Source organism: Aristolochia californica, unplaced genomic scaffold (genome assembly GCF_029961685.1).
Source record: "Aristolochia californica isolate CCGP_79_NKW_82.1479 unplaced genomic scaffold, dmAriCali1.0.hap1 SCAF_13, whole genome shotgun sequence".
NCBI classification, from domain to species: Eukaryota; Viridiplantae; Streptophyta; class Magnoliopsida; order Piperales; family Aristolochiaceae; genus Aristolochia; species Aristolochia californica.
The window spans coordinates 22,317,682-22,343,487 of NW_027181804.1; the positions used below are offsets into that span (position 1 = coordinate 22,317,682).

The 25,806-nt window shown below is 40.9% G+C and overlaps 2 protein-coding genes across 2 annotated transcripts; one reads left to right on the forward strand and one right to left on the reverse strand.

Annotated features, from left to right (window-relative positions):
• Window positions 1-227: 227 nt before the first annotated feature.
• Window positions 228-2,011, reverse strand: LOC137948636 (E3 ubiquitin-protein ligase Os04g0590900-like). The gene has a single exon (XM_068794748.1). The coding sequence runs from the start codon at window positions 1,523-1,525 to the stop codon at window positions 440-442; it is 1,086 nt and encodes a 361-aa protein (XP_068650849.1). The 5' UTR covers window positions 1,526-2,011; the 3' UTR covers window positions 228-439.
• A 17,132-nt stretch (window positions 2,012-19,143) lies between these two features.
• Window positions 19,144-20,624, forward strand: LOC137947707 (uncharacterized). The gene is made up of 3 exons (XM_068793481.1): window positions 19,144-19,251; window positions 19,833-20,115; window positions 20,281-20,624. The coding sequence occupies exons 1-3, from the start codon at window positions 19,144-19,146 to the stop codon at window positions 20,622-20,624; spliced, it is 735 nt and encodes a 244-aa protein (XP_068649582.1).
• The last annotated feature ends 5,182 nt before the right edge of the window (window positions 20,625-25,806 follow it).

Below are 25,806 nucleotides of genomic sequence, written 5' to 3' on the forward strand. Positions count from 1 at the left end.
TGTGTGTAAAAGAGACAACAGTGAATTAGTGTTCTGAGACCACATCACGATCGCGTAAATTTTTTAGAAAAAAAAGTAGAGAAAAACCATCAACGGAGAAGAAAAAGAATACTCACGGTGACATTGGAAGTTTTCCAAATCAAAATTCACAAAAACGAGGGAGGATTTAAAGCCTTGAAAATTGAAAGAAAAGGAAAAAGGAAAGACGCCCGCTGAGGTTAGGATTCGCTTACTAGTTACCATGTAATGCTGAAGAGAAATTTACATTTTCCACACTTCACGAAATTTACAAATGTCTCTAATTTCATCGTTGTAAGAATTACCCACAAGGTGTTTGATGGAATGCCGAGAGATATCTCCTCTGGAAACTAGAAGGTATGAATGGAGCTCGTTATTTTAATGTTAAACTGTTCATCCCTTGCAGTCATTCGTGTCAGTTTTACATGGGTAGAACTGAAACTGTTCCTCTTCCATGCCTGATAGTCGAAAACCTTCCACTTGAGGAACATTTTTTCATGGGGATAGGACTCATGACTGAACGCAACGCCCTGTTTTTGTAGTAACCTTTGCTGTCTTCTCCTACACTGCTCCTGGACGATCCTTCTACGTCAGAGAGCCTTTCGTCTTTCTCATGTATCTCGTCTTCCATACTCATCTCCAACACATCGGCAATTGAGATATGGTCAGGGCGTGAATAATCCATTGAGAAGGACCGTCTGATGGGTTGAATTATTTCTTCCCTGATCTCGGTGATACTGTCTCTTTCCTCCAAATTGCTTAGGGCTCTGACAGGTGTCTTTCGCTCTATCTCTACGCGACCCAACTCCAAGTCCTCACCGGCGGTCACCATGTTTTCTTCTCGTTGGGTCTCGTTTGCAGGGGTGTGATCAGGGGTAGTCTCCGTCCTCGCTGGAGGTGGGAGCAGGAGTGCCAAAGGGCTAGGAGAGACAATATTCGCACGACAGAGAGGGCAATTCGAGTGAGACTTCAACCATGTATCAATACAGGGAACGTGGAAGGCGTGGCAGCACTTGGGGAGTAGCCGTAAGTTCTCGTCGTCTTGGAATTCGCTGAGACAAACAGAACAGTCCGTCCCTTCAACAAGTCCATCGCCCCTCTTGTACTTACAGACAGTAATGGACTTTATGAGGGCCTCATCCAAGCCAGTGGTGGTAGCCTGCCAGCCCTCTTGACCCGGCGGCGTGCGGGTCCCGTCGAATTCCTCATTGGAGTCGCCCTGCGATCTTCTTCTTAATGATTCAAAATTGCCGCAGTATTTGGAGACCACAGTGTAGTAGCTTACAAGAAGGAAAGCGCTCGCAAGAATGCCGATTATGGCTATCACCAATGGGGAGAAATTTGCCTCTGATGAATCGTCAGATGGGTATCCAAAGGGAGGGGGAGGAGGGAAGACGATATAGCACCATTGTGGGCAATATATGCTGCAAAACCCTCGGGAACAATCCCTATTGTTATCGTAAGGCGCCCAGGGTGCCCACGTTTGTGGAGGATCGACGGTGCCCATGGATAATACTCAACACGAGGATTAATTCTCCCTTCCCGGCTTTGGGTTTATCAGGTAACAATCAGAAAAATCGAAAACAAAATGACAGAAATCGGGTAGTTTACCTGTCATAGATGAACGGAAGCCCAACATTAATCAATGATTCTGGAGAGAGCAGAAAAACACGAGCATTCTGAGCCAAAGCAGATGTACTCTGACTAATCAAGATTTTCTGAACTAGTCAAATCCAAAACCAGTATTGGGATGTGGGTTGACATGAAATTTCGTATAGATTCCCAGTTGATTGATTACACAAATGGTGAGAGCGCATTTTCATGGGGTTTTCGGAGAGTGTGAGAAGCAACGGAAGAGAAGAACCGGAGGCTCGAGATGCAGAGAGAGTGAGAGTCTCTGCTCCCTCCCTTTCAGATTAAGAGAGAATGGCAAGGTTAAAAAAGGAGAAAGATCCAAAGTGCTTCGAAGGAAAGCAAAACAAAGCAAAGAGAGAGAAGGCAGGTGTTTTTGGTGGTTCCTTTTACTTTGCTGCTCTTATTCTCCTCTCTCGGAAGAGGGTAGGAGATGATGATGTTCTTTTGACCAAGAAAGGGTAGACAATGTGCCTTCCCACTTAATGCAGCGTTATTGCTTCGGCTTCAGTGTGATCCTTCTTTTTCCTCACTTCGACCGAAAAAGTGGCAATTACTGGGAACAACAAAGTCGAGAAGAAAAAAAAAAAAAGCAAATATCACTGAAACGATTTGAGCATTCTGTAGTTCGCAAATTATCGCGCAATTTGTAAGATTCAATCACTTCACTTTGATGGGATCGTGTCTGTGACATCTCAGTGAAAGGATCCACATTACAATGGTGGTCCACAAGATTTTGATTCATGTGGCATCTCCGATGACTCCACATTCTGGAACGTAGTAGGTGAAGATAGAAGACTCGTTCTGGTAAAGATATTAACTTGGGGTTTGAAGAAACGGGAATACTTGTTTTGAAAGCGCTTTATTAAACGTCGAACGAGTAACATTCTTTGCTAATGGTTGTTTCAAAGGGGTTCGCTGTCACGAGCAGGCAACGACTTGTGGCCTTTACGTCTTTAAATATTTCAATTTAATTTCTTGAGCTTCAGCTTCCCTTTATGTTTTTTAAATTTTGCTTTGTTGTCATTGAAATCGTATCCTTTACTTTTACGTATCAGTTTAGATATCTACGAGTATTTGATTCAGTTGATCTATCGATTCCTTCATTGAGGCATTTCTTCAAACACTTGTTTTCACTGTTATCTTTGCCGGTCACGCCACCGGCCACTCACCTCTGATCCAGAATCCGCCCAACCATTAAGTGGTGGCCACTCGTTCTTAAAAATTCGAGTGAAAGGGATGAAAGATGAAACATAAGTGATGAAATCTCGATATTTTTTAACGTATTTCTCTAAAAGCTCTCCAGGGGTTTTGCTCATCTTCGGTGAGTTGTTTAATGGATAAGGCCTGAGGGTGGTCTTGTAAATTTATGCAGAACTGGTATTGTGTTCCTTGTCTTTTGCATGTAGCTTTCTTCCTTGGAGAACAAAAATCTCAATTGCTAAAAGGTTGTAGAAATATAGGAATAAAAAATAATATTATCGTAATTATTATTGATCAAGTGTATACCATTTATTATTTAATCACTACTTATTTTTATCTCTATCATTATTTTTATCTTTATCATTTTTTTTATCTGAAGCGTGTTCTTAGAAGTGGTTTGGAGATAACAGTGGCACTCGTAGCGGCTGAAAAGAGCAGCGACATTGGAGGCGGCTGGGGTAGATGGAATCACATCCCTGGAGGAAGAGCAACGGCACTGGAGGGAGTTGGGGTGTCCAATGGAAGAGTATTGGCTGGGGCGGATGGAATCACAATGTCCGAAGGAAGGGTAGCGGCTGTGGCAGATAGATTTGCATTGTTCGGTGGAAGAACAACGGCTGGGGCGGACGGAATTGCATCGTCCAAAGGAAGAGCAACAACGCTAGAGGCGACTTAACCGGACGGAATCGCATCGTCCCTTGAAGAGATGAAGAAGAGCAGTGACACTAGTAGCGGCTGAAGTGGATGAAATTTCATAGTTCGGGGAAGAGATGTGGAAGAGAAGCAACATAAGTAGCGATTGAAGCGGACGAAATCGCATCGTTCGGATAGGATAAAGAGGTTCTTCAGTGACTTTTTTCTTTTAATAAAAAAATTTCGCACGTGTGAAGCTGCTCAAACATGTGAGGGAATGATTTTCTGGACTTAGCTCTCTCGGCTCTGTCAAGACGAGCGGAGGGGTAGAGCACTGAGTGGCACGGGCTGGCTGGGGGCGATTGGTACTAGGGTCGTCGGGGCGAATGACGATGATGACAATTGCCAACAATGGAGGTGAAGATTTGGCGACAGGCGGTGGTAGTGGGACGATGAATTGAGACCAACAGTGGTAGAGAATGCAATGCGAGGGGTTCTGTGCGACGCTGGCGAGGGTGTGAGGGTGGTTGTTGCTGGCGGCAGGGGCAGCGGTGGTGAAGGTGAGGGTGGTTGTCGATGACAGGTCGGGGAAGTTTGAAAACAGAGGGTGGTCGGCTGCAGGGTTTTTTTTTGTGAGAATATTGTCAGCGAGATTGTAAGGTGATGGTGAAAAGCTATAATGAGAGACAGAAAAGGGGAAGATAATAGTACCAGATATGAGCAGCGGCAATGGATTGTAGCGAATGAGGTTGCTTTTGGTAAGAATTTTCAGAGACGACAGACCGGTTCTGATTAATTGATCGGTAACTCTGATACCATTTAGAAATATAGGAATGAAGAATAATATTGCATAATTCTTATTGATCAGGTGTATACTATTTATATTACAACAGAGATAGTAGATGATTACATTCACTATTGTGTATGTTTTTCTTCTGGACCGAAGAAGACTTCTTTGAGGATAAACCAGAAATCATGGTGTACGGTGCAGCGTCTTAGCTGGTTGTTTGCTCGGATAACGTCCAATTGAAGTTAAAGAGTGATGCAGTAACAACGAGAAGCCATTCAACCGAGTTGGACACCAAGTCAACTCAGCAAGAGCAGAGCGATAGAGACCACAAGAAGAAAAGAGAAAAATTTCAGGTAATCGTGATTAGGTGTAGAGATTACTTTGTGAGTTGGTGTGATGGGGCGACACTTCAACTTATCTGATCTTATCCTCCATTGACATGTAACAAGCGAACCAGAGCAGACCAGACCGAAAGATTCCCGTAGAGAATAAAGAGACGAAAGGGACGGGACTAGGGAGAAGCAAAAAAGCAGGGAGAGCCTTCTGCTTTCATGATTCATCAACTAGTGATAAAGAAGCCATTGCTGTGTGCTATCCGCTCCTGGTTTGATCGTTACCTGTGACCACTGCACAAGCTTCGGCTAACAAACATGAAAGAAAACAAAACCGATGGAAATCTAGTCTAGCCATCGGCCGCCGGGTATCTGGATATGTCATCGACAGAGATATCTACCCAATTTTAGAGTAATTGCCATAAAATTTCCGAGGATCATCATCGGTAGCGCAGCCTGATTCAGCCAGCAACTCTCACCAGACTTTTTTCTTTTTCCAACATAGTCGAGAATCACCTTTTTTCAGTAGAAATGGTATTCCATTGCAAAATGAAAATACATTTATTGGTGGAAGTCATTATCGCTGAGAAAAGAAAAAAGTATTTTCAGGGGAACTTCAATTCCACTTAAAATTGCTTTCCCGTCTTCTCTTTTTTTCTTTTCCACTAGTATTTCTTTTCCCTCCATCACCTGGGAACACAATTATTGGTGGAATTTGAATTTTATTGATATTTTTTATTACAAAATAAATATGTTATTGATTTTTTTAAACTTTTTTAACAACACAAATTTTGTTGATCAAACTGATTACTTATATTGAAAATATTTTGTTCTTTTCTCTTAAATATTCTTAAATTTTAAAATTATATATTTTTATTTATGCACAATAATATTTTTAAAATTTATAACATTATAAAATTAAATATGTAATTATTTAACCTAACTTAAAAGTGCTAGACACCTTGTTGACATTTAACATTTTATATAAAATAAAGTTATTTAAATAAATAAAATAAATATAAGTATATATAATTTGAGAGAATTATGGGTATTTTATATACGTATAATTAACTTATATTAATATTATTAAATTTTCATTAATTTTAAAATTAATTAAAATTATCAATAATATGGATAATATAATCTTAAAAATAAATATTAAATATTATAATTAATAAATAGCAGAAAAATTAAAGATGAAAAGCTTTACTGTACTAAATTCATATTATAATAATATAAATAAGTAACTTAAAAAATTAATTAAATTTATTCAAATATTGAAATATTAAAAGTTAAGTAACTCAAAAAAATATTATGTTACTTAATAATTGTGTTACTTAAATTATTAAATAAATAAACTAAAACTTTTTTTTCTAAATTTTTCCTAACTATTGTGACTACCTTCCTCATCCGTGCAAGCTCGTTATTCATCTTCTCTAAGTCAATTACCCTGTTAGGTTCTCTGGCCACGGATTGTGTCACCCGACGATCTCCTCTGGCTACCAGATTGAATGACGAGGGAGGGAAGGATTTTGGATGCTTGGAACGACCTATGCTTGAGGAACGTGAGCTTTTGAAGGAGCTCCACCCTTAGGCTTCGTGAGCGAGCGTACCTGATCTCGTTTAGACTAAATTGGAGTAATGCTTACTCTTTTCATTAATCTCATGTCCCTATATAGGGAATTAGGGAAAGACGCACATGGGCCTAAGCAAGGGCCATAAAGTTCAACCAAATTACAAGAAAACCCACTAATGAATTAAAAGTGCAAATTACACAATATATCCTCTTCGTCGACTTGCCACTCTAGATGCTATGGAGTCCATAACATCACCCCCTCCTGAAGAAAGAGTTTGTCCTCAAACTCAAAAGTGGGATAGAGGGCCTGGAAGGACTCAAGGGGCTCCCAAGAGGCTTCAACTAGGTCTTCATTAGTCCACTGAACTAGCACCTCCCATGAGTCTTGAGCACACCGGCCTTGAAGGACCTGTGCTGGAGTAGGAATAGAGCGGCCATCTTGGATAAGTGGCAATGGTGTATGCAACATTGGAGAGTCGCCCTTGAATGGCTTGAGGAGGAAGACATGGAACATGTCATGGAGCTTGGCATCCGGTGGGAGCTGCAAGCGATAAGCTACATTGCCGATACAGTGTAGCACCTGGAAGGGACCATAAAATTTGGGAGAAAGCTTATGGCGTTTGGTGGCTGCAAGTGAAAGTTGTCGGTATGGTTGGAGTTTCAGCCGGACATAATCTCCCGGAGCAAAGGAAAGGGGATGATGGCCCTTGTCATATGTGTGCTTCATAGTAGCTTGGGACTGCTGCAAATGAGTTCTGACCTCGACAAGCATTTTATCCCTTTCCTCTAAGGCCTGGTCCAGTGTTGTGGCCCGAGACGACCCAGGTTTATAGGATAATAGACGCGGGGGGTCTCTACCATAGACTACCCAGAAGGGAGTAGTACCCAGTGCGGTGTGGTACAATGTGTTATAGCAATACTCGGCCCAAGCCAACCATCTGACCCAATGCCGGGGAGAGTCATCAATGAAGCATCTCAAATACTTTTCCAGAGTACGATTGACCACCTCGGTTTGCCCATCAGTCTGAGGGTGGTAGGCGGAAGAGAAGGCTAACTTCATGCCATTTAACTTTAAGAGTTCCCTCCAGAATTTACTTGTGAAGACGGCATCGCAGTAGCTGGTGATGGACTCTGGAAGGCCGTGAAGGCAGATGATGTGATCCATGAAAAGCTGATCAACTTGGGTCGCTGTATATGGATGGGCGAGACCCATAAAGTGCGCATATTTTGAGAACCGATCCACCACTACGAGAATAATAGATTTGCCCGAAGAAGGGGGAAGCCCATCGATAAAATCCATGGAGAGATCAGCCCATACTTGTGAGGGAAGCTGAAGTGGTTGGAGCAGGCGGGCGGGCTATAATGATTCTGCTTTGTTCCGTTGACAAAATTGGCAAGCGGCGACATACTCAGCTATCATCCATTTCATACCTCTCCAATAAAAATCACGACTAAGATGGAAGTACGTTTTCTGCTAGCCCTCCTGTGTACTGTCGTGAAATGATGAAATAATGAAATAATGTTGGGAATGAGTGCAGAGGTCGGATGAAGATAGATGCGATTCTTATAGAGGACGAGGCGATCCTGAATTGCCCAGTGGCTGTCCATGGTATGGTGTTCAATTTTATCATATAACTCAAGTAGCATTGGGTGGTGCTGAATATCCTGGCGGATGGGGTCGAGCAAAAGGGACCGTGGTTGGCTAATTGTGTGCAGGTGTGAGTCCCCCACTTCCTGGCAGGATAATGCATCCTACCCCCCTATTGAGTTGGCCGGGTTTGTACTCCACTTTAAAATAAAATCCCATTAACTTGCTTAACCAATGTTGCTGCGACGACGTAATGAGGCGTTGTTCCAATAAGTATTTTAAACGGCAGCGGTCTGTCCGGATCACAAATGGCCTACCCCATAGATAAGGCCTCCAATGCTGAATAGCTTTGGCTAAGCCAATGAGTTCCTGTTCATATGTGGCAAACTTGTGGTGGTGTGGAGCAAGATGGCGGCTGAAATAAGCGATGGGGTGTCCTTGTTGTTGTAAGACGGCGCCAATGCCTCCCTCTGAATCATCGCATTCAATAACAAAAGCCTCAGAAAAGTTGGGTAGTTGTAGAACTGGAGCTAAAGCTAAAGCCTCTTTCAACTGTTGGAAGGAGGACTCGGCAAGAGCAGACCACTGGAAGGCATTACGCTTGAGTAAGTCGTTCAGCAGAGCTGCAATTTGACCATACTCGCGAATAAATTTCCGGTAATATCCCAAGGCCTAAAAATTCCTTTAAGGCCGTAACTAATTGTGGAGTGGGCCAGTCAATAATTGCATGTATCTTGCTGAAGTCAGGCTTGACACCGGAGGCGGAGATACCATGTCCCAAATAAGCAACTTCTGAAGCACAAAGGTCACATTTCGACCAATTGAGAAATAGGTGGTGGGCACGGAGGAGTGTGAATACCTGTCTCAATTGCTGCAGGTGGTCTTCCCATGTCTTGTTATAAACCAAGATATCATCAAAGAAGACGAGTACATATTTACGTAAGAAGGGGTGAAATACCTCATTCATGAGTGCTTGAAATGTGGAAGGGGCATTGGCATCACCAAGAACTCGAAGTGACCGTAATGTGTTCGGAATGTTGTTTTCTCCACGTCATCAGAATGGACCTGAATCTGATGGTACCTTGATTTCAGGTCGAGCTTGGTAAATAGTTGTGCCCATGTAACTCATCCAATAATTCATCCACCACTGGAATAGGGAATTTATTCTTGACTGTGTGAGCGTTGAGCTCGCGGTAATCCACACACAAGCGCCAAGAATGATCATGTTTCTTCACCAACAAAACCGGGGAAGAAAAGGGTGAATTGCTGGGCTGAATAATACCATGAGCTAACATTTGTTGACATTGCCATTCCATCTCATCTTTCTGCACATGTGGATAACGATAGGGGTGCACGACCACTAGCTCGGTGCCCATCTTCAATCGAATACGATAATCACAAACACGTATGGGTGGAAGAGCAGTTGGGTCCTTAAATAAGTCTGCGAATTGGGCCAATAGTGAGGTCAAATCTCGATCTGACTCACCAGCGGAGAGAGTCTGGATAGTGCATGGTAGCTGAGTGTGGGTGCCATGGAGTGTGAGCGGTTGATTGGCCTGTGTGAAACTCATGGTAAGGGACTGGAAATCCCATTAAATCGGACCCAACCGCTGCAACCATTTAATTCCCAAGACTAGATCAAAGCCAGTAAGTGGTATGACCAAGAAATCCGCCACAAAGGTGTGCCCCTCGATTAAAAATGAAATTGCTGAATAGAACCCCACACTGGTAACCTTGTCCTCGTTAACCACAGAGACTGAAATGTCCGAATTATGCTGAAGTGGTAAGCCCAACTGTTGTGCTACTGGTTGGTTGAGGAAATTATGGGTGCTGCCCGAGTCAACCAGTGCCAATAACATAAGATGCTTGATGGTGTTGTGGACCTACATGGTGTTTGTGATGTGCAACCCACTCATGGCGTGGAGGGAAATGGCTGGTTCCTCCACTTAAGTTTCGTCGTGCTCCTCCTGTAAGACACCCTCTTTCACTTCTAACCAAAAGAGTCCTTTGCACAGATGGCCAGCCGTATATTTCTCATCACAATTGAAACACAACCCTTGAGCTTGTCTTTGGCCCATTTTAACTTTAGTAAGACGTTTGATAAATTGTTGTGGGGGAATGGGTGGGGAAGGCTGTGAGGGCATAGATGGAGTGGTGGGCTGGCGATGGGGAGTGGAGAATTGAGATGGAACACCAGTGGGTGCTCGGCCTGGCCATGGGGGTCTCCTGCCTAGGGAGTCTTTGAAGATACACTGCTTGGTATCCAGTGTGCGTGTCAAGTTCATGACGTGGGCTAAAGAGGGGGATCCTACAATTCCACCTCGAGGCGGAGTGCCTCAACGAGTCCAACAGTAAACAAGTGGACATACTGATATGGGCCCACCAAATGACTGGCGCGAGCAAGCATTTCTTGGAACGATTTCTGGTACTGCGCTATAGTCCCGCTTTGTTTGAGATTGACCAAATATCCTAGGGGGTTGCTGCGTGCGGGAGGACCAAACCGTAGCATGCAAGAATCTTTGAAAGATTCCCAATCATACACATGGTTCTCATATTTAAACTGATGGTACCACAGACGCTTCATCGAGCATGTGGAAGGCAGCTAATTGAACCCTGTCTTTGGGCTGGGTTCTTTAGTTGGAAAAGAAATGGTCACACCTGTGTAACCAAATAAAAGTATCTAAAGACCCATCATAAGTTGGGAAGTCGAGCTTAGTGTACCTGGGTACCGTCGGGTGTGCTGGGCCTTGGGTGCCCCTGTAGGGAGGAGGTGTGTAGCGCAAATGAGGAGGTGGTGGAGGATTGTTGGCCGGCTGGGAGGTAGAACCCAGCTGCACTGTGATCCTGGCAAACGCATCCTCCATACGAGCCATCATGTGTTGGAAATTTCCCTTGAGACCGAAAATCTCCTGGTTCATGGTGTCAATCTGAGATTGCATTTTAGCATGATTTTCTTCCACATAATTTTGAATATCAACACGGGAAGAGGAATCGCCTATTGTGGTCCTGTCTGATACCACGATGTTAGGTTCTCAGGCCATGGATCGTGTCACCCGACGATCTCCTCTGGCTTCTAGATTGGATGATGAGGGAGGAAAGGATTTCGGATGCTTGGAACGACCTATGCTTGAGGAGCGTGAGCTTTTGAAGGATCTCCACCCTTAGGCCTCGTGAGAGAGAGTACCTGATCTCGTTTAGACTAAATTGGAGTAATGCTTACTATTTTCATTAATCTCACGTCCCTATATAGGGAATTAGGGAAAGACGCACATGGGCGTAAGCAAGGGCCATAAAGTTCAACCAAATTACAAGAAAACCCACTAATGAATTAAAAGTGCAAATTACACAATCTATCCTCTTCGTCGACTTGCCACTCTAGATGTTATGGAGTCCATAACATACCCAGGCTACCTTAGTGATGCCTAAACTCCTAGTTGTAGGAAAGTGAGTGCATCATGACGTATCCATTTCTGCATCTCGTTATCATATATGGCATTATATGCAACTAAGGCCTCCGGGAAAAAAAATGAAACACTAACATTGGACAACTCCATTCTCCTTAGTATCCTTTGGCCTATCTAGAGTGGGTATTCTTAAAGAAATTGTCTTTGTAGACCTTGCTCTACAAATGTCAATAACATTATACATACTATCTCATGGTGTGCCTGGATGAATGACTTTGAACAACGTATTTCGATTTTTTGTTTTCAAAGTTTGATGCCCTCATTCATGATTCTAGTATGCAAGACAAATTGTGTTCCTACAACTTGGCCCCATGACTTGATTCCCTAAATACCATTTATTCTACATGCAACATCCATCTAGTGTAACTTGGTCCAATCCCGTGTTGGTATAGGTCGTTCTTTACTTCTTCTATGGATTGATAATACCTATTACCACATTTATTTATTTGCCCATTTTCAAAAATCAGACTATTGATTGATAAACACTTTTAAGTTTTTAAGAGCCTAATCGATCAATGGATCATAACAACTACTTTTCTATCAGATAATGACTTATTGATTTGATAGACTGATTAATCAACATGTTACCATTGATCTAGAAAAGTTAAGTTGATTGATCATTGCCATTGGGGTATCAATTAATCGAGATTCCCTCTAGTTGTGCTTTACAAATATGATTGATCACTGCATTTTCATTTGACCGATCATGGTTGAAGTCCCTTACTAGTAAGGTTTTGACCGATCGATCAATATGGAGGAATGATCAACCATTCCATGTAAATTCTATTTGTCTGGACAACTATGATCTATCAACTGATGAGGGATGATCAAATATGTGTTATAGCATGAAATGGCCATGTCTTGGATGATCGATCAATCGACTATGGTTGATTGATCATGCTTTATATTTCTAGCCTTCACAGTTCTGGACGATCGATCACAGTTAGTGACTAATCATCATTCCAATGGTAGACTAAAAATGTCTATTTTATAAAGCATGAGAATTTCTCTTTAAGTGATTTAACATGTTTCTAAGTGATGTGTATGATGATTTTAAACATGTCTATATGTAATTTAAATCCCAAAACTTCAATCTCACAAATACTTAAGGAACAAGAGTTAAGAATGTTCTCTTACAAAAATGGACTGATTTTAAATGTATGTCCTTGATTCTTGAACTCGAGTCTACTTATTGTCTTCCTCCTTATGGGTGTTTCTTCAAGAGATGTTCTACAATTGTGTTTGAGGTCTTCAATTTGACTTTGATGCTTCATACCTTGAGATTCTATTGAAGGTGGAGTATTTGAAATACTTTAGATTTGCAAGTTATTAGCTCAATTAAGTTTTGTTATCATTAAAAGTAATATGGGAGTTGTTACAATATGGGACCCACCATGATGCTCGAGCTGGTGGGATCCACCATGAGGACGTGGGACACCAACAAGAGTCCTAGAGGATGTGGGACACTAAGAAGTGTCCTCACCCAAGCAAGCACGAGTTAAGGAATCAAGAAGCACAAACATAATTAAGTTAGAAGACTTGAACATCAAGTGGGACCCACAAATATTTCACGAGCTATCAACCTTATCAAGATGAGCTGGAAGATCACGAGGGACCCACTACGAGCTGGCCTTCTCCCCTATTGTCATGTGAAAAAAGCAAGAGTTCTAGTTCAACTCATATTATGCTTCTAGTAGTTTGATTTAAATAGACTTATCTTAGAGAGTTAGAGTTAGAATGTAATTAGGATTGAAAGGCTAATTGTATAAGGACTCTACCACCTCCTCTACTATAAATAGAGGTGTTGTAATTCGGAATTAATCAAGTTACTCTCTCTCTCTCTCTCTCTCCCTTTGCTTGGCACAACCTCTCTTTGCTCTTTTATTTTTTCTTCTCTCTACCCGAGAGCTCTTCTTCCCTTTTCTCTTTTTATTTCTTCTTTATCTTGCTCGGAATTATGGAAAATGGATCCTAAATCCAACATGGTATCATATCATTATATTTAGGATCCCTCGTCAAAGGAATGCTCTAGAGAAGTGATGATCAACACCACTCAAAGAAGGCTCTTTTATGAAGGAAGAACACAAGCCGAGAGATAAGTGTTCAGTTTTTTTTTATATTACTGGTTGTTGAATTTAGAAGACGATTCAAGGATGAATATGTTAATGATTTAATCTTATTATTTTGTGGATATGCATGCCTCTCTATCTAGAAGAAACTATCAAAACAATTTTATCGGTTTGGAAATTTTGTTTACCGAGACCAGTCCATAATCAGATTATTGGAATTATTTTTTTGTGGGATAAGAGTTCCCTGATATAGAAGAATTTTATTGAGCGTCTTATGAGTGGTTTTGAAAAAAAAAAATAAGAATAATAATTTAGCATTGATGCTAAATTTTCCCATACATCGAGTTAATTAAAGAAGTGCTACTTGGTGTTATTATTTAAAATTTTTATTTTTGAAGAAAGGCCTATCACGGCAGATGAAAATATGAATATCAAAGGTGATAAACTAAAAATTACCACCATACCCTTACGTAGGGTCTCAAATTTTATGAGTTGGCCCACATTGGTTCAGAGGTTTCTTATAACAAAAGACTTACTTGGTCACCTCACTACCCGAGGACCACCTGTTGATGAAGATGGTATTTTTTATATGGAATGGGTGAAGAATGATACTTTGGTATTTGGTTGGCTAATAAATAGCATGGAAGAACATGTCTCTAGTAATGTTTTTCATCTTGATACTGCTAAACAAATTTGGGAGATATGTGCTAAACTATACTCATGCCTGGATACACTACATAGACCCTATGAAATCCTCCAAAGAATGTTGAATACTAAACAAGGAGAAAATATTCATGAGTACTTGGCCCGCTTTAGAGGCTTTTTTCAAGAGTGGAAGTTAGTTCATCCCTCAACCACTGATATTTCTATCCAAGACAAACTGAAGGAAGCCTTAATTACTGTTATTTTTCTTGCAAATGTTAAACCTCATCTTGAGATTGCCAAGAGTAAACTTTGGAGTGCTTCTACTATCCCAAAGTTTGATGATGTGTGTAAAACACTACTTCGTATTCCAGACACTTCTTCCTCCACTACTGATGTATCATCCGCTATGTATTTTGATCATAGAGGATCATCATCTGACCGCGGCCGAGGCCGAGGTAGAGGTTATAGAGGGGGCAGAGGAAGAGGTAGAAGGACTGGTGCTGCAAAACAGATGATACCAAATGTACTCATTGTAGATTTTTTGGCTACTCTATAGATCAGAGCCGTTACAGGGCATGCACTTACTGTGGAAAATATGGCCATTATAAAGAAATATGCTATGAAGCAAACAAAAAGAGAGAATTGACAAGGGATAATCAAGCCTTTATAAGTGATACAAAAGAAGAACATCCCACAACAACAGTTGCACAGAAAAATATTATTGACGAAGAGTATGGGCTATTTAGAAAATGAAGACAATGTTAGGTTCTTCTCCTAGTTGCTCCGCAACTACGGCTGCCACTACCGCTTCAGGTATGCTATCTGCCTCATCTTCATCCTGGATAATTGATTCAGGAGCCTTCGAGCATCTTACAGGTAACAAAAATTTATTACATTCTTTATCTCCGAGTCTTTCACACAAGTTTGTTACCATAGCTGACGGTTCTCAAACCAAAGTCCAAGGGAAAGGTTCCACTTTTGTCACCCCATCACTTCCACTCACTGATATTCTTTTTGTTCCTACTTTTCCTTTGAACCTATTATCTGTTAGTCAACTTACAAAATATTTTAATTGCTCAGTTACCTTCTCACCTACTTCATGTGTCTTTCAGGATCTTGTAACGAAGCAGGTGATTGGTGGAGGCCATGAACAAGGAGGGCTTTACTACTTGGACGTGCCAAAAATTAATATGGTTTCTACTACTAAAAATGAGACACGTTTATGGCACAATCAGTTGGGACATCCTTCTGCACAGTCTCTTAATTATTTGTTTCCATCTCTTAAAGTCAGGTCAGAATTTCATTGTGAGGTCTGTCAATTGAGTAAACATCAAAGGAGTACATACTCTCCTCACCCAGAAGTCAAAAGTGATAGCCCATTTTCATTAATTCATACTGATGTTTAGGGGCCCTTGAGTGTCTCTAATATTTCTCAAACAAAATATTTTATTTCTTTTATTGATGATTTCACTCGCAGAACTTGGTTGTTTGTCCTTAAGGAGCATTCTGACATACCATATATTTTTAAGTCATTTCATGCTATGGTACTCACATAATTTGGTCAAAAAATAAAAATTCTCCGATCTGATAATGCCAAAGAATACATTTCCAAAGACCTTGATTTTTTTTTTGGTCAAGAAAATGGCATTATCCATCAAACATCATGCGCCTACACTCCTCAACAAAACGGTGTAGCCGAACAAAAAAATTGTCATATTCTTGACGTAGCTTGAGGTTTGTTATATGCCATGAAAGCTCCATGCTTTTATTGGCCTCACGCCATCCTTACGACTTGCTTTCTTATTAATCGTCTACCATCTATTGTTCTTGGTAATAAATCTCCCTACTCTAGATTATTACCGAATGATGATTCGTTTTCATTACCGTTGAAAGTATTTGGATGTCAATGTTTTATTCATAACTCATTACCTAGACACAATAAACTTGATCCTAAATCTATCAATTGTATTTTTTTGGGATACTCTCATACACAAAAGGGTTATGTTTGTTATAGTCATACTCTTCAACGTTCATTTGTGTCCAGGGATGTAACATTTTTTTGAAGACTCCTCATATTATTCTGATAGTTCTCCTCCTAGTCTATCCTCAGTACCAAGTTCCCCTAGACCGGTTGTGCCTCGTGATACAGAGATCATTCAACCCCCAGAGCAAGTGGCCGACACCACACCTACCGAGTTAATAGATCCACCAGAGGTAAGTTCTTCATCACCAGTTATTTTTGGTCCTCAATATGATACTCGCCCTATTGCTATATGGAAAGAACCTCGATCATGCACTCAACCTTCTACTTCTCATCCTATTTCCAATTTTGTGTCTCATCATCACCTATCACCTTTATGTTGTCACTTTCTTTCTTCTATTTCCTCCATATCTATTCCACAATCATATCAGGAGGCTCTACAACATCTAGGGTGGAAGACAGCAATGGATGAAGAAATGAAGGCACTTAATGACAATCATACATCGTCATTGGTTCCTCTTCCCACAGATAAAAAACCAGTATGTTGTAAGTGGGTTTATACTATCAAACACAATCCGGATGGGTCCATTGCATGACTAAAGGCTCGATTGGTTGCAAAAGGTTATACTCCATGATATGGAATTGATTATGAAGAAACCTTCTCTCCAGTGGCAAAAATGAACTTGGTACGTATTTTATTATCTCTGGCAGCCAATTCATCATGGCCAATATATCAACTGGATGTAAAAAAAGCATTTCTAAATGGTGATATTAAAGAAGAAATTTACATGCAACAACCACCTGGGTATGTTGTTGAGGGGGAGTCCGTATGCCGCCTTAAAAAATCTCCATATGGTCTAAAGAAATCCCCTCGGGCATGGTTTGAGAGATTTAGTCAAGCCATTAGAAGGACCGGTTTTCACAGATGCTCTGCAGATCACTCAATATTTATTGAAAATACAACGAGAGTTAAGGTGATTCTAGCTATATATGTTGATGATATTATTTTAACTGGAAGCAATTCCGAGGACATCAGAAAACAAAGGAGAAAATATGTGCAGAATTCAAGACAAAGGATCTTGGATTACTCAAATATTTCTTGGGTATTGAAGTGTTACAATCCAGACATGGGATTGTCCTATCCCAAAGGAAGTATGCTCTTGATCTACTAGAAAAAACATGAATTATGGGATACAAACCAGTAGACAGTCCTATGGATGCAAATACAAAATTATGTGGAGGCACTGGACAAGATGTAGATATTGGAAAATATCAAAGACTAGTGGCATGACTTATTTACCTGTGTATAACAAGGCCGGATATTTCATACCCAGTAAGTGTGGTAAGTCAATACATGCACAAGCCACAACTTAGTCATTGGTAATCACTTTAAAGAATACTATGATATCTGGAAGGAGCTTCTGGAAGGGGGTTTCTATATAAAAATCATGGTCACTTCAACATCGAAGGGTTCTCATATGCAGACTGGGTTGGATCCCAGATGACAGAAAATCTACTTCGGGATTTTGTACGATGGTTGGAGGAAATCTGGTTGCATGGAAAAGCAAAAAACAAAATGTAGTAGCAAGGTCAAGTGCAGAAGCAGAAGACAGAGCCATGGCACACACTGTTAGTGAACTCATATGGATAAGATCTCTTCTCACTGAGATGGGATTCTACAAAGAAGTTCCAATAGATCTATACTGTGACAATCGAGCAGTAATACACATTACATTGAATCCAGTCTTCCATGAAAGGACAAAACATATTGAAGTGGATTGCCATTTTATACGTTAAAAGTTCCAAGATGGTTTCTTATCTGAAGCATATATCATCACAAAATCAAGTTGCGGACATTCTCACCAAGCTAGTCACTCACAAGATTATGTCTACCATATGCAGCAAGTTGGGCATTTATGATGTTTTCTCACCCCCAGCTTGAGGGGGAGTGTTTCAATGTGGGACCCACCACGGTGCTCAAGCTTGTGGGACCCACCATGAGGTTGTGGGACACCAAGAAGAGTCCTACGGTATGTGGGACACCAAGAAGAGTTATCACAATAGATTAGAATTTCATTTTTCTCTTAGCCGTAATCGTCTAGTCGTTGTTTCATCCAAAGAATTTGAGCACACCAACTTCCACATGCTATGTATTCATCTTTGGTAGTGGATAGTGCAACTGAGTGTTGTTTATGGAGAACCAAGAGACCAACATATTTCCAAGTAATTGGAAACTACCACTTGTACTCTTTCTATCAAATTTTCAATCGATAAAATCAACATCCGAGTAACCAACTAGATCAATGGTTGATGAGTGAGTACCAAAGGCCTAAGTTGGGCATCCCAAGTGGATAAAGAAAATTCTTTTTTTTGCCACTAAGTGAGATTCTCTAGGATCGGATTGATTTCTAGCACATAGGCATACCGAGAATGTTGGAAGATGGGCTCAAACCCACACAACCAAGGAAGGCCCACACGTCCTAGTGTGTTAGAAGATGAGCTCAAGCCCACACGACCAAGGAAGGCCCACACATCCAAGAGAGGTGGAAGATTGGCTCAAGCCCATACAACCAAGGAAGTCCCACACGTCCAAATGTTTTAGAAGATGAGCTCAAGCCCACACGACCAAGGAAGGTCCACACATCCAAGAGAAGTGGAAGATGGGCTCAAGCCCACATACCAAGGAAGGCCCACACGATGATGGCATGATGGTAAATAAAGAGTCATCTCATAAATATGACACTAATGTAATTAATTTAAGTTTTTGGGACATAATTGCTATATTGTAATTTTACACATCTATAAATAGAGCTTCAGGGGGAGGGTTAGAACACAAGTCCATAACCTCATTCTTCCTTGTGTTTTCTCACCGACATGCCTTCTCTCCTTTTCTCCATGAGATAATCCATAGAGTCTTGAAAGTCAACATGGTATCAGAGCATTGATTTTCAGGACACATAGCTATGGTTTAAAAGATTAAAAAAACCCATTAGTTTTTTCTTTGTTCATATTGCTGCTTAGTTTTTTTGTCATTACTGGAACTCTGACTCTGTTGGTGATTTTGTTGGCGTGAGTTCCTCTGGAGCAGTCTTCTAGATCCGTAAAAATAGAAGAAGTAGTCCTCTGTAACTACGACTCCAGAGATGATCTGAGAGACTAGTTAAACATTACTTGTAATATGTGTATATAAATACTGATGTAATTTTATTGAAATGAATAAGAAATATTTTGTGAGATTACATGGTTTCAGAGTTGGATTAACCAGTTCGACAATTGCGGGAGGAAAATTCCCGTTCCGCGACGACGTAGGGAACTGGGAGGTGAGTGATCTGAAACCCCTAGTCTTCCTGCGTTGCATTGGTAGAAGGAAAGCGGGCAGACATCTTCTCCAAAGAACGATAGACTAGGCGAGAAGTCTTCATGCGACACAACCGTAGAAGGCGAGGAGAACGATAGACCAGGCAAGAAACCACAATCTGATAGGCTCACCGTAGTCAGGTCGCTCTTTGAGGCCTTGCCGAAGTCTCTTCCCATCTTGCACTATTCAGGAACCAATGTTGCGGGGACGACGATGGTTCAAATTAATTCTGCTACCTAACTTTGGGTAGAATTAATTTCCAACGACCCAACCCGACCCGACCGGACTCTACCCAAATTGAGTCAACCATGACGACTCGGATAGGACTCGGACCAAGACTCGACTCAAACTAGACTCGTGTCTTCACCCATGGCTAATATAGACTTCCAGTCTATTGAATATTCGTCTTCTTCTGCCCTTAATGAGTTGACCACGAGAATGACTAAAGCTTGGAGCAAAGCTTCAACCCCGACGTAAACCATCGATATTGTTGCACTGATTGGAATCAAGTTGGATGACACCAACTATGCACCCTGGTTACAGGTTGTTGAGATGTATATCTCAGGCAAAGGCAAACTGAGGTATTTGAATGGTGATTTCCTTCAACCTCCTCAGACGGATCCTATGTTTCGACGATGGCGCATAGACAATGCTATTGTCAAAGGATGGTTAATTAACTCCATGGATTCTTCCTGCATCTTCAAATTCATTCGATTTCCAATACCCAAGATGGTCTGGGATGCCATTGCTACAACATACTTTGATGGCAATGATACCTCTCAGTTGTGTGATCTCTGGAGACGTGTGACACATCTCAAACAGTCTGGTGGTTTTCTTGAAACATTGTACAATAATCTCCAGGGCCTCTAGCGTGAAATAGACTTCTGCCATCCAAATCTGATGGAGTACCCAACCGATATCCTATGGTATAATACCTTGATTCAAGAAGTGTTGTTATCTCTATTCTTGGATGGTCTCGATTATTGCCTAGATCATATCCAGAGTGATGTTCTACAGATACAACCTTTTCCAATAGTGGATCAAGCCTTTGTTCACGTCTGCAAGGAGGCTTTTCATCAAGCCGTGATGACGACTAGTTGTTCCGATGATTCTCCAGTAGCAGTTCTGGCATCTAAAAGCAACAAATATGGTTCGCACCCTCCGACACACTCTGGATCTATCTCTCTGCGTGGTAGCAAATCTGGTTCTACCTCCAAATCACGAGTCCCTCCAAATCATGATGGAACCAAATGCTCTTACTGTGGAAATGCGAAGCATACCCGTGAGAACTGTTTCAAGCTACACAGGTATCCTGATTGGTGGCATGAACTCTAGGCTAGAAAGTCTCAGGATTCAAGTGAGAATACTTAAGGCACGGGAAAGGCTACAATGGCTGCAGCAGAGCCACATCTTTCACTTATTCCAACCAACAATTCAAATTCTACTTCATGTAATGTTCTCCTTGGATCTATTAGAGAAGCTGACGACAATACTTGGATACTAGATTCGGGATCAACAGGCCATATGACATTTGATGTGAAGGATTTTTCTCAAACCTCTCCTCCCCAACGGACTAGCATTTCCAATGCTAATGGAGTTATCTCTCCAATAACAGGGGCGGGAACAGTGATATTATCACCAGCCCTACCATAATCTAATACACTACTCGTGCCCTCTCTTTCTCATAAATTATTATCAGTGAGTAAAGTAACTAACGAGCTGAATTGTGTTGTTCTGATTTACCCTATATTTTGTCTTATTTTGGATATTCTCACCAAGGAAATCATTGGGCGTGGTACTAAGAGGAGGGGGCTTTATTACATGGAAGATTTTAGCATAGGCCATGCTTATCACATGCGGCACCTGAGCGACCTCAAAGTGGAATAGGTTTTGCCGTGGCATTGTTGGTTAGGCCATCCTTCATTAGGGTATTTGAAACATATGTTTCCTGATCTATTTTTGAATTTGTCAGTTTTGGATTTTAAGTGTGAGACTTGCATTATAGCTAAAAGTCATCGAGTCAATTATCCGTTAAGTGAATAAGAGTGATGATCCTTTCGCTTTAATTCACTCTGATGTGTGGGGCCCTTCCCCAAAAGATGCTAGGTTTGGTGTCCGTTGGTTTGTCATATTTGTTTATGATTGCACACGAATGACTTGGCTTTAATTTTTAATACACAAGGATGAGGTATTTCATACTTTTCAATCCTTTCATGAGATGATCCAAACTCAGTTCTTTGCCAACATTCGAATTCTTCGATTTGATAATGGTGGAGAATATGTGAATCATCAGTTCCGTGATTATTTCCAACACCATGGATTGATTCACGAAAAATCATGCCCCCCAAACTCCTCAACAGAATGGTATTGCAAAGAGGAAAAATGGCCACATTCTTGAAACATCTCGGGCTCTTTTACTTGGGGCCCAAGTGACTAGCCATCATTGGCCTGATGTTGTTACTACGACCGTCCACCTCATTAATTATATGCCTTAAAAAATTCTTGAGTTTCAGACCCCCCTACAAGTCCTATCAAACTATATTTCATTAACCTCAGTGCTGATGCTCCCCCCTCCAATTTTTGGGTGTGTTGTGTTCGTTAATCTCCACAAAAACCAGTGTTTGAAACTTCATTCGTGTGTCATTCGGTGTATGTTTTTGGGATATGTGGTCCATAAAAAAAGGGTATTGCTGCTACGATCCAACTACTCAGCGCACATATGGATATCATGTTTCTTGAATCTGAATCTTTCTACTCATCTGCTACATCAAATTCCTATCTTTAGGGGGAGACATGAGAAGAAGAGATAAATTGGATGACATTTGATTAGTTCATGCACACTGATATAGCGACCACTATGGAATCAATTCCAGAGAAGATATCCTCAGAATTTGATGATGAAGCAGTACCTCTCTTCTCCTCAGTATCCAACGACCCATCTCCTTAAAATATCATTGAAGTAAGTGATCCTATCTATAGAATTTAGGATCTCATGAAAGGAACTTTAGATCAACAAGAAAGAAGAAGAAGAAGAAGAGAGAAGGAGAAGAGAAGAAGAAGAATGTGGAAGAAGAGAGTTTGGATTAAGGGAGAAGAGGGTTGCGTCAAAAAGAAAAATGAGGGTTGGACGAATTTGTGGAAAGAGAGGAGAGTGCTTCAATGCCCTACCTCTTAGCCAATGCCTTTATTTATAGTTTTACAATACCCTTAGGGCTACAACTTGATAAAACAAAAGACATAAAAGGAACACATATTTACACTTCTATGCCATCTTTATGGAAAGTACCATATTTTACACATATGTCACTCCTTTGACGTGTGGGCTTCTTGTCTTGAGCACGTGGGCTTGAGCCCATCTTCCAACACTCCCCCTCAAACTGGAGGAGAAAAGACATCATAAATACCCAGCTTGCCACATATAAACGATAGGATTTTAGATGTAACGGGTTTAGTGAGAATATCAGCTACTTGCTCTTGAGATGACACATGTTTGAGAGAGATTATTCTTGCTTGAAACTTCTCCCGTATAAAATGATAATCCACCTCAATATGTTTAGTTCTTTCATGAAAAACTGGATTTGAAGTGATATGAATAGCTGCTTGATTATCACAATGCACATTCATGGACCCCTTTTTATAAAAACCTAGTTCGGTAAGAAGGGTCCTAATCCATAAAACTTCACTAACGGTATGGGCCATAGCTCTGTATTCTGCTTCGGCGCTAGATCTTGCAACCATATTTTGCTTCTTACGTTTCCATGTAACCAAGTTTCCCCAACCAGAGTACAATATCCTGATGTAGATTTTCTATCATCAGGAGATCCAGCCCAATCTGCATCTGAGAAGCCTTCTATATTGAAGTGCCCATGTTTTTTATACAGCAATCCTCTTCCTGGAGCTCCTTTTAGATAACGTAATATTCTCTCTAAAGCCTGCCAGTGGGTAATTTGTGGTTTGTGCATGAATTGACTCACCACACTTACAACATATGATATGTCTGGCCTAGTTACCGTGAGATAAATCAGTTTTCCCATGAGTCTTTGATATTTTCCAATATCAATATCTTCTTCATTTGTGGCACATAATTTTACATTTGTATCCATAGGTGTGTCAACTGGTCTACAACCCTTCATTCCTATTTCTTCAAGGAGATCCAAGACATGTTTCCTTTCAGACAATATTATCCCACGTTTGGATTGAAGAACTTCTATACCCAAAAAATATTTAAGCATACCAAGGTCTTTAGTCTTGAATTCCTGACATATCATTTGTTTCACCTCTTGTATACTCAAAGCATTATCACCGGTTAAGATAATATCATCCACGTATACGGCCAATAATATTTTCCCTTTGACCGTATCTTTATAATATACGGAATGATCAACTGAGCACCGATGAAAACCAAACCGTAGGAGTGTTTGACTAAATTTATCAAACCAAGCCCGAGGGGACTGCTTAAGCCCATATAAAGACTTTTTTAACCGGCATACTGACTCCCCCTCAACCACTTAACCAGGTGGTTGAGCCATATAAATTTCCTCACTGATATCACCATTTAAAAAAGCATTTTTAACATCCAACTGATAGACGGGCCATGAGGAGTTAGCAGCAATAGATAAGATGATGCGTACCAAATTCAATTTTACAACAAGAGAGAAGGTCTCCTCATAATCTATCCCATAGTACTGTGTATAGCCCTTAGCAACCAATCGAGCTTTAAGACGAGCAACCGATCCATCCGGATTATGTTTCACCGAAAAAACCCATCGACAACCAACCGGTCTTTTACCTTTCGGGAGTGATGTTAAGTACCAGGTTTGGTTTTCATTTAAGGCGTGCATTTCTTCATCCATAGTCGATTTCCATCCTAGATGTCTCAGGGCCTCCTGACACGACTGTGGAACGGAAGTAGAAGAAAGGGACACAAGAAACTGAAAACACTCGGAAGACAAGTGATGGTGAGACATAAAATTTGAGATAGGATGCGAAGTAGTACAGGAGCGACGTTCTTTTCTTAAAGCAATAGGCCAAGTATCAAATTCAGGCCCATATATAGAAGGAGAAGGACTTACCTCAGGTGGATCTGACAACTCCACAGGTGAAGGTACGGCCGGTGCATCAGGGGATGGATCCACTTCAAGATTGAATGGCACAAGCGGACAAGGAGTAGTAGAAGGACAAGTCCATCCTGGAGGAGCATCATGGGAGGAGTAGAAGGGAGTGTCCTCAAAGAAAGTCACATCCCTAGAGATAAACATCCTCCGAAGGGTAGGATTATAACAGACATAACCTTTCTGGGTGCGAGAGTATCCCAAAAAAATGCACTTCATAGACCGAGGATCAAGTTTATTTTTATGTGGATATGTAACATGAACAAAACACGTACATCCAAACACTTTCAAAGGAAGAGAAAAAGGATCTTCACCATTAAATAACACAGAGTAAGGAGTTTTATGATGAAGGACTGATGAAGGTAACCTATTAATGAGAAAGCATGTTGTAAGTATAGCATGAGGCCAATAAAAATAGGGTACCTTCATGGAGTAGAGGAGGCCCCGAGCAACTTCAAGAAGATGACGATTCTTCCTTTCAGCAACACCATTTGTTGAGGAGTATAGGCACATGATGTTTGATGAATAAGCCCATTACTCTCACAAAATGATTTGAAGTCATGAGACATGTATTCCTTAGCATTATAATATCTAAGGGTTTGAATTTTCTTCCCAAATTGTGTCAAGACCATAACATGAAAATTTTTAAACAAAGGAAGAATTTTGGAACGCTCTTTAAATAGAAATAACCAAGTCACTCGAGTAAAATCATCAATAAAAATAACAAAATATTTAACTTGAGAAATATTTGAGACACATAAAGGGCCCCATACATCAGAATGTATTAGCTCAAATGGAGCAGTATTTGTAGTTGTAAGACGAGGAGAATATGTACTCCTGACATGTTTACTTAATTGACAAACCTCACAACTGATATTAGAAAGTCCTTTTAAAGATGGAACCAAAGAACGAAGTGAAGGGGTAGATGGATGACCAAGTCGGTTGTGCCAAAGTTGGGCCTTAGATGTAGTGGACGATAATGCAGCTAATGGTGGAAGAGTGAAGTAGTACAAACCCCCCTTTTCATGGCCGCCACCAATCACCCGCTTCGTAGTGAGATCCTGAAAGACACAAGAAGATGGTGAGAAGGTGATAGAGCAATTTATTTGTTTGGTCAATTGGCTAACCGAGAGAAAATTTAAAGGAAATTGAGGAACAAACAAAACATCTTGAAAGGGAATAGATGAAGTAAGAGAGGAGGAACCTTTGCTAAGGACCTTGGTTTGGGTACCATCAGCAATAGTAACGAATTTATGAGGATAACAAGGAGATAAGGACTACAACAAGTGTTTGTTACCTGATAGATGTTCGGAGGCCCCGGAGTCGATGATCCAAGAGGAAGAGGAAGAAGAGGAAGAAAGCATACCTGAGGCAATAGTTGTGGCAGCAGTAGATGATGAGGGAAT

Bases quoted from the DNA above. Each gene is read 5' to 3' on its own strand.
- LOC137948636 (XM_068794748.1), bottom strand. From the start codon at position 1,525: ATGGGCACCGTCGATCCTCCACAAACGTGGGCACCCTGGGCGCCTTAC.
- LOC137947707 (XM_068793481.1), top strand. From the start codon at position 19,144: ATGAATAAGAAATATTTTGTGAGATTACATGGTTTCAGAGTTGGATTA. The intron at 19,252-19,832 runs GTGAGTGATCTG...CCCTGGTTACAG, and splicing joins ACGACGTAGGGAACTGGGAG to GTTGTTGAGATGTATATCTC. The intron at 20,116-20,280 runs GTGGTTTTCTTG...ATTATTGCCTAG, and splicing joins GACACATCTCAAACAGTCTG to ATCATATCCAGAGTGATGTT.